This window comes from Podarcis melisellensis (assembly GCF_964234715.1).
Source record: "Podarcis melisellensis genome assembly, chromosome: 2".
NCBI lineage: Eukaryota > Metazoa > Chordata > Lepidosauria > Squamata > Lacertidae > Podarcis > Podarcis melisellensis.
This window is the reverse complement of record NC_138529.1, coordinates 9,537,456-9,552,461: the sequence shown is the minus strand read 5'-3', so window position 1 is coordinate 9,552,461 and position 15,006 is coordinate 9,537,456. Positions and strand designations below refer to the sequence as shown.

At 45.3% G+C, this 15,006-nt stretch overlaps 1 protein-coding gene across 1 annotated transcript in view; it reads right to left on the bottom strand.

Annotated features, from left to right (window-relative positions):
- AGAP2 (ArfGAP with GTPase domain, ankyrin repeat and PH domain 2) overlaps positions 1-14,596 on the bottom strand; it is a 119,872-nt gene extending 105,276 nt beyond the window's left edge. The window contains exon 1 of the mRNA XM_081898514.1: positions 14,083-14,596. Within this exon, the coding sequence (XP_081754640.1) occupies positions 14,083-14,242 (160 nt within the window). The 5' untranslated portion in view covers positions 14,243-14,596. The remainder of the gene's footprint in view (positions 1-14,082) is intronic.
- Positions 14,597-15,006: the final 410 nt, after the last annotated feature.

Here is a 15,006-nt window from a genome sequence, read left to right as displayed (position 1 = left end):
TCACCATAAATTTGTACATTGGCACTATGATATTGGCAGGTGGTTCTTGTTGTTTTCAATCCCTTTCCTAATGATAACATGGAATTCACTTTTCTCACAGCTGCCGCACACCGGGTCGACATTTTCATCGAGCAGTCCACCACAAGTACTCCAATATCTCTTTCCTGATCCTTCACCACCAGATCAGCCTCTACAAGCGGATATGTGAAGTGAGGTTTGTTCCCCACACCAGAATGTGCATCCCTATAGCTATTGCCTTTAACAGCAATGTGATGTGCAGATCCTAGCAGGCGATAGTGCTGATATCCATGCTGTGAAAAACCAATTTCAAGTCAATGTCAAAGGCATGTCAGGCTGGAATGGTTCTAGTCAGTTAGCAACCCTACCTTTCCCTTAGCTAGCTGTGCACAACATCCACTTTAATATCAAGCTGTAGTGCAATAGAGTCTTAGGTGTCAGAGCTCGTCACTGGATTTCCAGCTGCCTTTGCTAGGGTCTTCTAGAAATTGTCCCTGGAGAAGATTTCTGCAGAAACAGGAACTATCGGCAAACTAGAGTCCAGATCCACATTTCTGGTCCATCTTTTCCAAACTACAACCTGCCACTTCAGATAAAGGACAGCACAAGGAGTTAGGCGTCTGAGCAGGTTTTACTTGGGTTCTGGACCTGAATTACGTCTGATAATGCACAGCACACCATCAGAACATTTAACTGCCTACCATACGGACCACAGGAAATCTGCAATATCAACATATCCAGCTGCAGCTCTGAGCCTGTAATGGCTACATAACTAGCAGAAGAAGTTCAACAAGGGAAGCTTTCTCCATCGCTGCATCACAGCAGACTTCTGGTTCAGCAGCTGTTGAAAGCACAGGACCTCTGTCTTAAGAACAATGTCAAATGGCAGCTCTGCTGCTGGCGATGAGGAATTTGTGGCCCTCTCAGTGTTGTTGAATTCTGGCTGCAACTCCCAGCAGCCTCAGCCAGCATGGCCCAATACTCTGGGATGATGGGAATTGTAGTTCAACATCTGGAGAGTCACAAGTTCTACATCCCTGCTATAGGCAAACAGCCAGCTGTGGCTATGAGGCTGTAATATAGACAGGGAGTGGCATTTCCAAGGGGCAGGGGGTGATCTAATATATTTCTAATGCCACAGCCCTGCCTCCATCTGCTCCTCACCTAAGCCATTTTGTTTCAGGCGGTCCACACAATATAATTGTGTCCATTTCCACCAACTGTTGCATGGCAAAGGGACATCTGAATTACAACAACCACCAGGTTAGGTAGGAGGAGCTGTAGCTCCAAATCTCCACACCGTGCATTTGGGAGACTAACTGGGCGATCAATTGTGGCACATGCACGAGGCTTTATTTTGCTCCGGTTTTTAATAGAGGCACTTTGTACAAGACTTCTTTACCACTCTTGCACAAACCTTAGTCTGGAAAAATAACATTTTTGCAATATCTCAGTATTATTCTTTTAAAAAACACACAAATGGAAATGGATATTGTGTTCCCTCCACACACACACACACGCACAAAAAGGCAGCTCTGACAGGAGGGCTAATATCCCTTCTTGAATCAAATAAAGTTGAAATATTCCAATTAACACTTATGAATTTTGATTTAACAGTGTACACATATTTGCACAACCCTTGCCTTTTTTAAAAGACTGCATCAGTTGCTTTTAAGCAAAGTCAAATATCAAGTTCCATTAGTATAATTAACAAAGTAAAAGTTCCTGTACAGTTTGAGGTGGGCTTAAAAAAAAAAACAGAACTCGTTTTACTGTAGTGCACGAACATCTACATTAAAAATAGCTAAATCAAACAAATGATAGGCTTTGCATCTTGTGACTGTCACCAGCCTAGAAAACATTATAGCACCAATGAATTTCATATTAAACACATTACAACTGCACATCCTCAACATCAAACTAACGGCATTCAAATACTGAATTGAACAGCAGGTATAGAATTGTTTTTTAAAAAATAATGTAAGAATCTACATGTAGCCTCTCCAACCTCCAAGACTGAAAAGTACTGGAAAAATGTCAAATTCACATTTCTGCAGTAGGGATGTAAAAAACAAACATACACACACATGTTAGGGGAGTCATTGTACGTCTCATATCAACTCCAGCATAGCCTATAATCTGCCTATCTGGCAGATAGGGTTGCCCACTTTTTGAACCTCTGTAGCTCAGGCAGGAATCAGCAGGGGAAGCTTTGCACAGGCATGGAAGTAAATAAATATTATCACTTGCTAATCCTGTATATCCAGAGCTATTAAAGACACAACAGCAGGCCATTCCAGTTTTCCTTCTGGTCAGCTGGCAACCCTACTTGCAGAACGCAGAAAGAAGCCAGTGGTTTTCACGGGTGCTTTCACCTACGCAGAAATCCCTGCTGACTTCCAGCTATACTTGTGTGCTCTCAACAAAGCACGTTCATGCCAACACAGCAAGCTAACTCAGGGGTAGACCAGTTCTTGTATATGCAATTCTATGAGTAGCTGCTAGCCAAAGCCAAATTCAACCGTGTTAATAATGACCAGATGAGCCACGAGCAATGCAACTGTTTTCTCGAATTAATACAGTGGAGCAGTTTTAATATTTCAGACCTTCCAAGTGTCCCTATTTTCCAGGGACAGTCCCGGATTTACAGAAGCTGTCCCGGTTTCTGATTTGATCCGGGAATGTTCTGCTTTTCCTTACAACGTCCCTATTATCATCAGAGAAAAGTTGGAGGGTATGGTAGGACGTTCCTATTTTCATTGGAGGGTATGGAGTTATGCAATCCCCGAGGCAAGGTTATAAGTAACTATACAACCTTTAGAAGATATCTGAAGGCAGCCCTGTATGGGGAAGTTTTTTATGTTTAATGTCTTACTATATTTTCATTTCAAGCTGCCCAGAGTGGCTAGCACAGCCCAGTCAGATGGGCAGGATAGAAATACAACAACAACAACAACAACAACAACAACAACAATGGAATAAGACATCCCTATTTTCATCGGTGAAATATTGGAGGGTATGATTTTTTTTAAGGTCACATTCACATCATACCACTTTAAATTGTCGTGTGCTGAGTGCTGTCAGGAGACCCTTTTCGCCTCAAAGAGCTACATTTTTCAGAGTGGTTTAACAATCAATCCCTCTTCCCAGAGAACTCTGGGAATTGTAGCTCCATGAGGGGAATAGGTGTCTAAACCACAGAGCCTAGGGCTTGCTGATCAGAAGGTTGGTGGTTCAAATCCACACGACAGGATTTCTCGGTCCCTGCTCCTGCCAACCTAGCAGTTTGAAAGCACGTCAAAGTGCAAGTAGATAAATAGGTACTGCTCCGGCGGGAAGGTAAACAGCGTTTCCGTGCGCTGCTCTGGTTCGCCAGAAGCGGCTTAGTCATGCTGGCCACATGATCCGGAAGCTGTACGCTGGCTCCCTCGGCCTGTGAAGCGAGATGAGCGCCACAACCCCAGAGTCGTCCATGACTAGACCTAATGGTCAGGGGTCTCTTTACCTTACCACCCGCAACAAACTGCAGCTCCCATAATTTTGGGGGGAAAGCCATGGCATCATAGGGCTTCAAATAGATGGTATGAATGTGGTCTAAGTGAAATCTTTGAAAATGTTTTTGAATATGATTTCCAGGTTCCTTTAAAAATATATTCCTTGTTTACTAGATACCTGCACTCATTCATGTTTTTTCTTTTTGCATAGGTTCCATTTCCATCTTCCATATACTACGCAATAGGCCATCACACAGTGGCAAATATTTTGTGAATATTTATCTTACTCAGCAAAATCTGCATACCACTTCATTGTCAAAACGTCTGAACACTTTACATAAAACACACATTACAATTATCTATAAAAGTCAGAAATTAAAAACAAGTTGACATTAAAAAATAATTCAAATACGAATAAAAGCAGTAGTTAAAAATTTACATGTTCAAAAAGAAGAAAATTACCTATTAAAATGCAGGTCAGTTGTACATATTACAGTAGGGTTGCCTAAACAAAACCATGCATTTATTTATGAAATTACTATCCCACGCTTCCTCCCAAGGGAGCCAATGGTGTCAGAACAATATACTGCCTCATATCAATAGGCAGGGAGTTCCAGGGTGTTGCCACAGTGAAAGATCGGTTCCGTACAAGTGCAGAACAGACCTTGGGTAGCACTTGCAAAAGCACCAGTTCTGCAGATCCAAGGTGGTCTTCCCATCTATGGATTTACGTTGCCATGTGTCTCTGGGTATATTAGCAACCATCTGCTGGGAGAAACTATACTTCTGCCTGTGGCACTTGTCTGGGGAGAACACAGAAGAGCGCCTTGTTGCTGCCAACAGCAGGAGGGAGCTCTCTGCTGTCAGGGCTGTTCATCCCCATTGTGAAGCTAACCCCAACGGACTGGATATCAAGGCAAAGGGGTTCCCCCTGCTGCTCCCTTTAGGAAGGGGCGTGCCTTTTAGGCAGCTAGCTGCCTGCTGCTACTGCTCAATAGATCCATTTCAAGCTGCTGAGGATCAGCCAATGTCTCCGAGTCCCCACCAAGATGGGAAGTGACAAGAGAGGCAAGCGCTTTTCACTTGCTGTTTCAGGCTCTAGTGCGCACAAACATTGCAAGGGATGGGCACACACACTAGGGTATCCTTCTTTTGCCTCCCCCGTTCCGTTCCGAGGACCCCCCTACTGAAGCCAAGTGGATGGTATGATTTCTTCATCTCAAGTACAGTATTGTCAAAGAGAGCAGAAGGAGCTCATCATCCTTGGAAGGGGAAATAAGCACTGATCTTAAACACCCACTGCCTTGCGGCCATACTCACTCTTGAGAAAAGCTTCGGGAGAAAACCCCAGGGAACAATCCATACCTCTTGCCTTGAAGGACATATTTGGGAGAAGAAAAGGCTAAGGAGTAAACCCTCCCGAAACGCGGAGTCTCTAAGACGGTTGAATAGCGCCTCATAGAATCATAGAACTGTAGAGTTGGAAGGACCCTGAGGGTCATTCATTCCAACCCCTTGCAAATGAAGGAATCTTTTGCCCAAAGTGAGGCACAAACTCACGACCCTGAGATTAAGAGTCTCCTGCTCTACCAACTGAGCTATCCCAGAAGTTTCATACCAGGGCTGGGGAGCCTGCGCTGTTGTAGCATCCGCTGGGTGCAATTCTCAACTTGCACATGATGTTGGCAGCAACATCAGAAAGTGTGTGTGAGTCCAGAGGCCGTTGAAAAGTCTAGCCTTTCCATTCCAAAGCTGGTCAGCGTGGAAGCAGTCCCCAACAACAGTTTTCCAAGGCTGTGCACACATTACAGTTTGCTCTGGCTCCTGTGCTGTCTTACCACTGGTGTTTGAAGCTGTGCACACGGATGCGAGCTATCATCCCTATCGATCCTGCAACTTCTTGAGAAACGCTGCTGTTTGATGCATTACCCCTCAAACCAGCTTCCACCTGATTTGAAAACATATACAGTGGTACCTCGGGTTACATACGCTTCAGGTTACATACGCTTCAGGTTACAGACTCCGCTAATCCAAAAATAGTGCTTCAGGTTAAGAACTTTGCTTCAGGATGAGAACAGAAATCGTGCTTTGGTGGCGCGGCGGCAGCAGGAGGCCCCATTAGCTAAAGTGGTGCTTCAGGTTAAGAACAGTTTCAGGTTAAGAATGGTGCTTCAGGTTAAGAACAGTTTCAGGTTAATAACGGACCTCTGGAACGAATTAAGTACTTAACCCGAGGTACCACTGTAATCCACATTCCCTTTGCAGTTTAAACTGAGGTGTGTACGTTTGAGACCGCCACTGCGCATGCTCAGACAACAGCTTTGTGAAAAGGAGTTCAGGGGTGTTGCAGATGTGTGTGTGGAGGGGGGAACCAAACAGGAAATGTGCGTTCGGTGAAGGCATCCCTGCCCCCTCTCTGGTGTGTATAGCAACATGCAAATATGACTTGAAACACACGGGTGCAGAGGGAATGGCCTTGCTGAGTTTTAAACTGCTAATGTGTGCATTAAACACCTTTTAATTCTCCCTTGTGCTTTTAGACAACGGCTGCTGTACAATAAGTCTGCTCAGGCCTTGGGCTGATTCATGCCTTCCCTGTTCCCTCACAGCCTAGTGCTGCCCTCATGAGGCAAGTCACCCGCAGGAAATACAAGGCTGAATTATCATGGGTTTGCTTATCATGGGTTTGAAATCATCCACCTTCTCCTATTGAAGGAAGGTGAAGACAAGTGACCCCACCTAGGCCCGAAGTCACCCCCCACCAAAGCAGGCTCAAAGCTTCTCAAAGCTTTTCAAAATCATTTTCTCAGCAGCTAAGCATCAGAAACATTCTGCTCTGCTGTAACAAAGGTAGAGAACAGTCCATTGTTTCTCAGGCCTTTCTCATGCCTTCTTGCTAAAGAACCACATTGCAACTTGCTTTCTGTCCGGGAACCATGCCAGAACAAGAGATTGAAACATATCTGAACACTCTGAAACCCCTTTCCTGGGAAGGGTGCCAAGAGTCCTAATAGTCCCAAGACAGCTTTCTGTTCATGCTCAGAGGACTCCTGAGGGAGGAGAAAGGAGGAGGGAACTGGAAAGGGGTATATATGCTTGTGCACATGATTGTGAACTCGTGCATGCTTTTTGTGACTTATCACACTTGCTCCTTCTACCAGTTCATGGATGGTAGAAATAAAAGCCTTTTCTCCGAAACTATTCCTTGAGTGTCTGTTGACTTCCCTTTCCCAGGCGCAATATTTTTCCCACCTGAGGGCAAAGCCTCATAAGGCTACACTATCTCTGTCTAAATTCTTTTCCCTCCCATCAAATTCCCCCTCGCCCTGACAGACTTTTCACATAGATCTCTGCTGGTACGGGAAGCACCCCAAAACACTCGGTGGTGGGATGTTGCACATGCATGTTAAGGAAATGAAACCATTTTCTACAATTAATGAATTAAGAAGTTGGCATACATTATGCCCCTTGCCAGCAGAGGCTGAGCTTTATGCTCATATTCCGAAGAGCAAAAAAGAGGACACCTTTCTAGCTGGGCCTTAACTTTGCTGTCTTCGGCCTCCTGCTCACGAGACGCTGCGTCTCCAAGCCATGCTGAGCGGCCCTGGAAAGGCCAAACCAGGCCTGGTGGCTGGTTATTACACAAGACCTAGGCTGCCCAAGGCCTCACCACCACGAAGCCGAATGGTGTACAAACAATAAAAAATAAAACCCAGGGCATTTTGCAAAATTTAAAAAATCCGCCCTGAATAGTGATTTTACCTTTGAAAAAGAGGTCCATAAGAATGAAACTTATGGACTTTGCAGAACTAGATAAAATGACTGGGAAAATTAGATACCAGAAAGATCACAAGTTCACTGAGGACTGGAGAAAGTTTACGATTTATCTGGAAAGTATCTGTGATGAACAGACAACGCTAGTCGGTTTTAAAGAGGCTTTGTGATGAGAAAGGGTATTGTAAAAGAAAATGAGAAGAAAGGATATTATTAACTGGCAATATATTATAAAGGAAATGCGTAATCAATATAAAATATGAGGATTGTGGGAGGAGCTGGTGGAAGTCAAAAATTTGTAATATGGCAAATATGAAAATGTCTGAATAATTTGTAAAAGAGAAATTTGTAAAAAAAAAAAGAAGAAGAAGAAGAAAAAGAAGACATGTCTGGGAAAATCTGGATGAATGGGCACCCTATGCTGCGCTCTTAAGACCAGACCTTACAAAACAAAACACAAGTCAACACACTGGGGCTGTCACTCAGCCCAACCAGGCTGATTCCTGAGCAGCTACATTTTACAGTGGATGCTCGGGTTGCAAACATGATCCATGCAGGATGCACATTCGCAACCCGCAGAGTCCGCAACCCGCAGCTGCGCGAAACCCGGAAGTAACCCGTTCTGGTACTTCCGGGTTTCGGCGGTCCGTAACCCGAAGAAACGTAACCTGAAGCGTCTGTAACGAGAGGTATGACTGTACTGCCAATCTACAGGTGCTGTTTGATTTATTTATTACGTTAAGGCGGCCATCCTAAACCCACTTGCCTAGGGGTAAGCCCCACTGAATTCCATAGGGCTTATTTATTCTGAGTCCATTTCTCCTCCATCTCTGGCTTCATGGCTGAGAGTGCATGTGAAACCAAGTCTCCTCTGTCCTTGTCCAACACCCTTAAAGACACCCTGTGGTTGGAATCTAACCACTACACCATCCTGGCTCACAAGGTTACCCATTCACATAAATGGTGCTTGCACATGAATAGGCCCAGAAGGCCCAGAAGACTTTCCCTGTTTCTGAGATACCCACATGGTGACCTTCCCTTGTGTGGGTCAGCCCAGTTTACTTGGAACATCATTTTTAGGGACTGCTGATAAGCCGGTATTTCCACGTGTGTATATTAAAGGGGCACAGAGTTGTCTATGGACGGCAGTGGCATAGCGTGGGGGGTGTAGGGGGGGCCGGCCGCACCGGGCGCAACATCTGGGGGTTAGGGGGCGCAAATCCACGGGTTAGGGGGCGCAAATTACTTGCCTTGCCCCGGGTGCTGACAACCCACGCTACGCCACTGATGGACGGTCCATAATTCACATAACACACTCTGCTACACACACTTCAGGGGGAATTGGGAACAACTTTTAGACTTTGGAGAGGAGGGATTTTATATAGTACAGCCTCCTTTACAGCGGCACCAGAGTTTTGGAGCTCCCGCCGCAATGGTGGGGTGGGGTAAGTATGTTCTTTCCCCTCACTGCTAGTCTTCCAGCAGCAAGGAAATACTGTTTTCATTCAGAAGGCATTTGGGGCATCAATATTCCACACACACACCCCAATTGCAGACCTGTGTTTCATTATTTTTACAGCTTCTTATCTATTACAGCTGTTTATTAATTCCGTTGTAATGTGCTTCAGTACAAGATGGTGCCCTGGATTTTTAAAAAATAAGCAAAATAATATATCTTTATCACATTGCAGATTCTTAAACACAAATATTGAACCACCAAGGGCCCAAGAATGATGCACCAGAGCAGAATAGAGCCTGTTTGGGAGCATTTATGTATATGGCCAGTTCACCATTGCTACACAAAGTGACTATTATTGTAACCACGATAAATGCCTGTGTTCCAAGTGCAGATGGCAAAGCCGCCACCATCCCTTTGCTTCAAAAATAGGGGACAATTGTTGAACCTGGGTATTACTATGAGGGATTAAAGAAAGACAAGGCGCAACAAAGGCTCTTCAGCTACAGTGCTTCGTTAGAAGTTTAATTTCTCCATGTAGCGCGAAGCAAACCTTGCTAAGAATCTTGCTCCCTCCTCCCATTTGAATCTTGCATGCTTTATTGCCGAAGCCCTATACAGTGTTACCTCGGGTTACATACGCTTCAGGTTACATACGCTTCTGGTTACAGACTCAGCTAACCCAGAAATAGTGCTTCAGGTTAAGAACTTTGCTTTAGGTTGAGAACAGAAATCGTGCTCTTGCGGTGCAGCAGCAGCAGGAGGCTCCATTAGCTAAAGTGGTGCTTCAGGTTAAGAACAGTTTCAGGTTAAGAAAGGACCTCCGGAACAAATTAAGTACTTAACCCGAGGTACCACTGTAAATACCAAGTGCAGAAATACAATGGCCGTTTGGAATTACAATTGCCGTTCTGGCTACTGTTACATCTCGTGAGATAAACTACCTAGCATCACTTCCACCTTGAAATTTCACCACCTATCCCCTTCCATTTCCCCTCATGAGCTATCACACATGCACCTCCCTCCCTCCCTCCCTTCGTTCCTTCTCCCTAAACAATGTTCTCAGCTCATCAAAGAAGCTAAATAAGCTTGTAAAGGGCTGAGCTGCTAGACCAGTTTCTTGCAGGACCTCAGTTCACGAAGTTCATAAGAACCTAAGAGCTTACTGGATCAGGCCATGGTCCATCCAGTCTAGCATCCTATTCTCACAGTGGTAACAGTGCTGGTAACAGCGGCAACTAGTTTTGGGCCAGCCGCCTACCTGCTTTGTGTGCAGGGCACTAAACCTCTCATCAAAATATCATTTCAGCAAATTTGATTACTGCTGTTCGTAAACATCCCCTGTGTCTCTTTCTCTTTCTCTCCCTCCCAACCACAGTGCCTAGAACAGAGATGGGTGACCTGATTCCCCCAGATGCTTTTGTGCTCCATCAGCCCCAGTCAGCAAGGCAAATGGTCAAGAGACAACTTCCCCCATAAGTTGTCAGTCCCTTGCCTGAAACTACATGGTTCACATGGGTGTAAAGACAGGATATCAGTAAATGGGAGGAGGCTAAAAAAAATCTTCATCGCATTCTCCTACCCAGCCTTCTGAATGAGACTCTGTGTGTTTCTGCTTTGAATTTCTGCAGTCAGGAGAAAATGTGCAGGAAATTGCAAAACCTACATGCATAACCACATACCTCCTTGCATGAGATCTACTATCCAGAAAACTTAGACTGCATGAAGCAGTTTCTTCCAATACATGTAGCTCAGATACATTTTATCAGCACAGGGGAAAACTGTGGCTTCGTACAAGCTTGCCTTTCCAGTACGGAATATTGCCTGCCTATTGTCACGTGTGTGAGAATCTTACCTGCCTCTAAGTTGCTGCAAATACATGCCTGGGAATCGGATGTTTGTGTGGGAAGCTACATATGGAATTTGTGGGGTTTTCTGTTTAACTTTTGCAATGCTGTTGAAGGGGCTTGAGGAGAAGGTAGCTCGGAGTCTACTGGTAGATTTCTGCATGGTTTGCAGTAGATCGGCAAGCGACAAATCAGGCTGCCGAGTTAAAGAAAGCTGGCCAGGTGGGAACTTCCACGCTTGCTGATGTAGCTTGGGGCATCTTCACTTCTTGAGAAAAGATGGCCAGCCCTGTTCAGCTGTGGCACTGAAAATACCTTTCCAGGCTCAGAATGTGCTCCGAGGCACCCTGTTCATTTAGTTATAACATCAAGCACGGGCTTGCTGAGGCTGCTGGGAGATGGAGCTCAGCAAGGGAGGGCCAACGTCTGCCCACACCTGCTCTACGTCTTTTGCACCTGCCTCTCTTGAGTTCATTTTGGAATTCTAATTTTTAAAAAGTAGGTCTGGCAAGCTCAACATCTGCCCGCCCCTGCAGTACACACGACGACTGGGCTGCCACCTTTCCTCCATTCCATTAAAAGCCAAGAAGGTGATTTGATGTAGATACGCTGGAAAAGCAAAACACTGCCTTACAATCTTATTGCTAAGGTTTATTTCTTTCCGCAGGGCCTGTAAGACACAGTTGTTCCGCCTGGCCTTTGGCTTGGAGCCAATTTGATTCCCTCCCCCTCTTTCTTTTTCCTTTTTCCTTTCTCCTCCTGTGATGAGGCTGCATTTTAATATTTTAATGTTTCAATATTTTAATTGTTGTATTTTAATTTTGTTTTTAAGTTGTAATCATTCAACTTGTTATTATTATTGCTTGTTAGCCGCCCTGAGCCCAGCCTTGGCTGGGGAGGGCGGGATATAAATAATAATAATAATAATAATAATAATAATAATAATAATAATAGGCATTTCACTTGTATTGTAAAGGGAAGAGCCACAGCAGTCCCAGGTTCATTCACCAGCATCTCCGAGTACAGCTGGGAGGGTCCCTTGCCTGAAAATCCTGAACAGCTGCTGCCAGTCAGGGCAAACAATTCCAGGTTAGATAGACCAATAGGCTGATTCAGCATAAGGCAGTTTCCTATGTTCCTAATGCATTTTTTAATATATTAAGTTAGACATTTTTTAAAGTTATTATATACCTCGCAAGACCCGATGTGAAAGGCACTATAAAAACGTTCTAATAAATAAAATAATATCAACCATAATATCAACCATGCAGACGACACCTCAGCACATGCAGGATGCAAAATGCCAGTGTTTGCCACAGAGCCTTACACATGCATGTGTGTGTGCATTGACACACACATGCGCTAGAGACGGAACACATCCATTTCCAGGGCTGTCTTAAGCACATGCGGCGCCGGGGTGCAAAGATCCGCCTGGCCGCTTTAGCGTCTCGCTGGCTCAGTTGCCCCTGAACTCGCAGCAGCAGAAGAGCCAGCTGTGGCACTCCAACCAACGGGTGGGCTCTTCCCCAGACTTAACTCTCGGGTCCTGGACTCTCAGCCTGGCACCCCTGAGAGCCCGGCGCCCGGGTGCCCCACCCCCCTAGCACCTATGGGTAGGACGGCCCTGTCCATTCCTCACTCAGCTCTCTTAGCTTCTAAATATCCTTCAGTCGAACGCTGAAGACTGACAGCTATAGCAAGCCACACTGACGAAACAACAGGAACCATAAAGCAGACTGACCCTACTAAATGAAATTCGGAAATGACAAAAAGAAAAAAAGGGAACCATTCTCAAAAGATGCTGAAGGGAGTGAGGCTTTTTATTAATGCCCAATGCATTTTGGCCCCAAAAGGACTTCCTCTGGACAAGAGTTAATAAACTATGCTTAAAACACACTTCTTAAAAAAATAATGCTTTTATATATTTTAAGCATGGTTTATTAATTGCTGTTCAGTTGTCTTGTTTTATTTTAGTAGAAAATCCCCCCAATGGAAGCACTTTGGAGCCGTAGCCATAGCAAACCGAGTCACTTGTGAGCATATAATCCTAATAGCTGATGGAGGCCCCTGACTGCAGGTGGCCATTGTTTCCTCATTACATATATAATTTCTGCTCCATTCTTATCCTAAACATTTGTCAGGCTGCTGCTGTGCAAATGTAGCATCACAGCAGCGCTGGTGTAACAAAGCTGGAAAAGTGACCAGCGCAAGGCAGTCAAAAATTTAAATACGAGCAGACTAATTTCCTTTAAATTGACGCTTTCAAATGCATTAACAAATTAAACACCTGTGCTTAACAGTTAGCCCAGTGCTGTGGCACTCATTGGCAGGTTGCTGATCCATTGAGTAGATGTACTTGTTACTCATCAATTAGGTACAATACTGCCTGCATGCTTTTCATACGGGTGCAGATTTGCAGCATGATCCTGATGACGTTTCGCATGCTTGAGCCCTATTGATTTCAGTGGGGTTTAATAGTGCTCATGCTTAGCTTTTGGATATATTGTGCCCCCTCTCCATTTTTTGTGTGATGGAAGCCACTGCGAAAAGAAGAAGCAGACATTCTAGGAAGAGGCCTCATTATAAATATTATGTATTAAATTCACCGGTATGATTAGTCAACTAAAGTGGGGTTAGGGAATCTCCAGTCTGTGGTCTGAAAGCGGCCTTCCCAGCCTTGCTGTACAGCCTTTGACAATCTCCAAAGGCAACCCCCCACCCCTATATCCGCAGGCCACCCCCTTCACCAGCCCATCTCTGTGCCTTGCCAGATTGTCTTCTTGAGCTGTGAGAATGCTTGTTGAATAGATGTGTCTATGGGCATAGAAAAGTCCAGCTCTTGTGCAGCTGGAATTCCCCCAGAAGATGGCCCACGAGGGAAGGTAATTCTCAGGCTGAAAATGATGCCACAATCCTGAACTAAAAGTTCAGTCAGATTAGAAGCTTGCCCCCACCCAACCCAGACTAGTTTGTGATGATGGCAAGGTACACCTGGCAAGGTAACCAGGTTGCCAGTGGGGGTGGGAGTTGGTGGGAACAACCAGCTCTTCTGCCTTTAGCATCAGCTTGGTTAAGCTTTTTGTCATGAATAGATAAGCACTGTCACCTGCTGATGTTGGTCATGTATGCTTCTGTTAAAGGCAGAGGAGCAGGAGGCAGTAAACAACACCACTTGGCAACTTTACCTACAATACATTTCTATCTGGATGTTAGAGCCCTCTCATTTCAAGAGTCAATTTGACTCTTTCGGGTTACCACTCCCTTCCTTCAAGACTTTCAGAGACTTTGAGGCTTTGTGGTATATGCAAATTGAGAGAGTTAAAGCAATTTAAAAGATTGACCCATTAACGGCCCCAGGAGAAGTGCGGAGGGAGGGGGAGAAGAGTTCACTCCAACAGAAAGTGTTTTTAAATGAGTGGTCCGAGAGAAAAATGCTTCCAGCCTGCCCAGACAGTCCCTCCATCGCTCCCTTTGAAAGGCCCAGCCCCCGTACCTCGCACGATGCTCAGGGAAGTCTTGATGCTGCTCTTCAGATGTGGGTCCCCGACCAGCTCCACCAGCCGGAAAAGTTTGTTGAGCTGCACTTTCACGCCTTCATATCTCTGTGCCTCAGTCCGGATGGCTGCAGATGTCAACTGCCTTTGCACATTCATGATGGACGTAAAAAACAACACCACAAAACCTCTTGACAGGGCAGGCAGAGGATCTCAGCCCATGGTACAGCTCCCAGCTCAGTGTCTTCTCTTGCCAGAAAACTTACGTGTGCCTCATGCGCAGATAAAACACCGACCTTTCTCAGACGTTGGCCTGTTTCTCTCTCTCTCTCTTTCTGTGTCAGTTGAACTTCCTGAGCAGAGCGTCACATTTCAGAGCCACTGCTTTCGGTCCCCCCATGCCTATCTGATTCTGACACCAGGCAAGGGCGTAGCACAACCAAAATACAGCGCAGCTACTTCTCAGCCCCGGCTGTGTGAAACATCCTCCAAGGATCTCAGGCAGAACTGGGTGCTCCCAAAGCAGGCGGGACAGGATTGGCAGGTGTTTGGAGCTCTGGCTTTCCAAAAGGTGTAATTATGGCAATGCTTTTTTGTTTTGTTTTTTCTTTCTGGCAGCTGCACCTAGATAAACAAAGGGCCATGTGAAGTCATTTGAGAGGCCAACAGGCATGCAGTTTGTCATCGCCGTCCATGCCTGCAGACACACCCATCCAACATTGACGCATCATTTTTCGTAAGTGTGTGCTGTCATCCTAGCAAGGAGAAACCAGCACCAGGAGATGAAAGGCAAACTTGGGTCTTTAACGGGTGACCTCACCAACGTAAGACCATGAAAAGAGCCTTGCCAAAGGCCACCTAGTCCAGCATCCTGTTCTCACACTGGCCTACCAAGCACAAGAGCCCTCTCCCCTCTTGTGTTT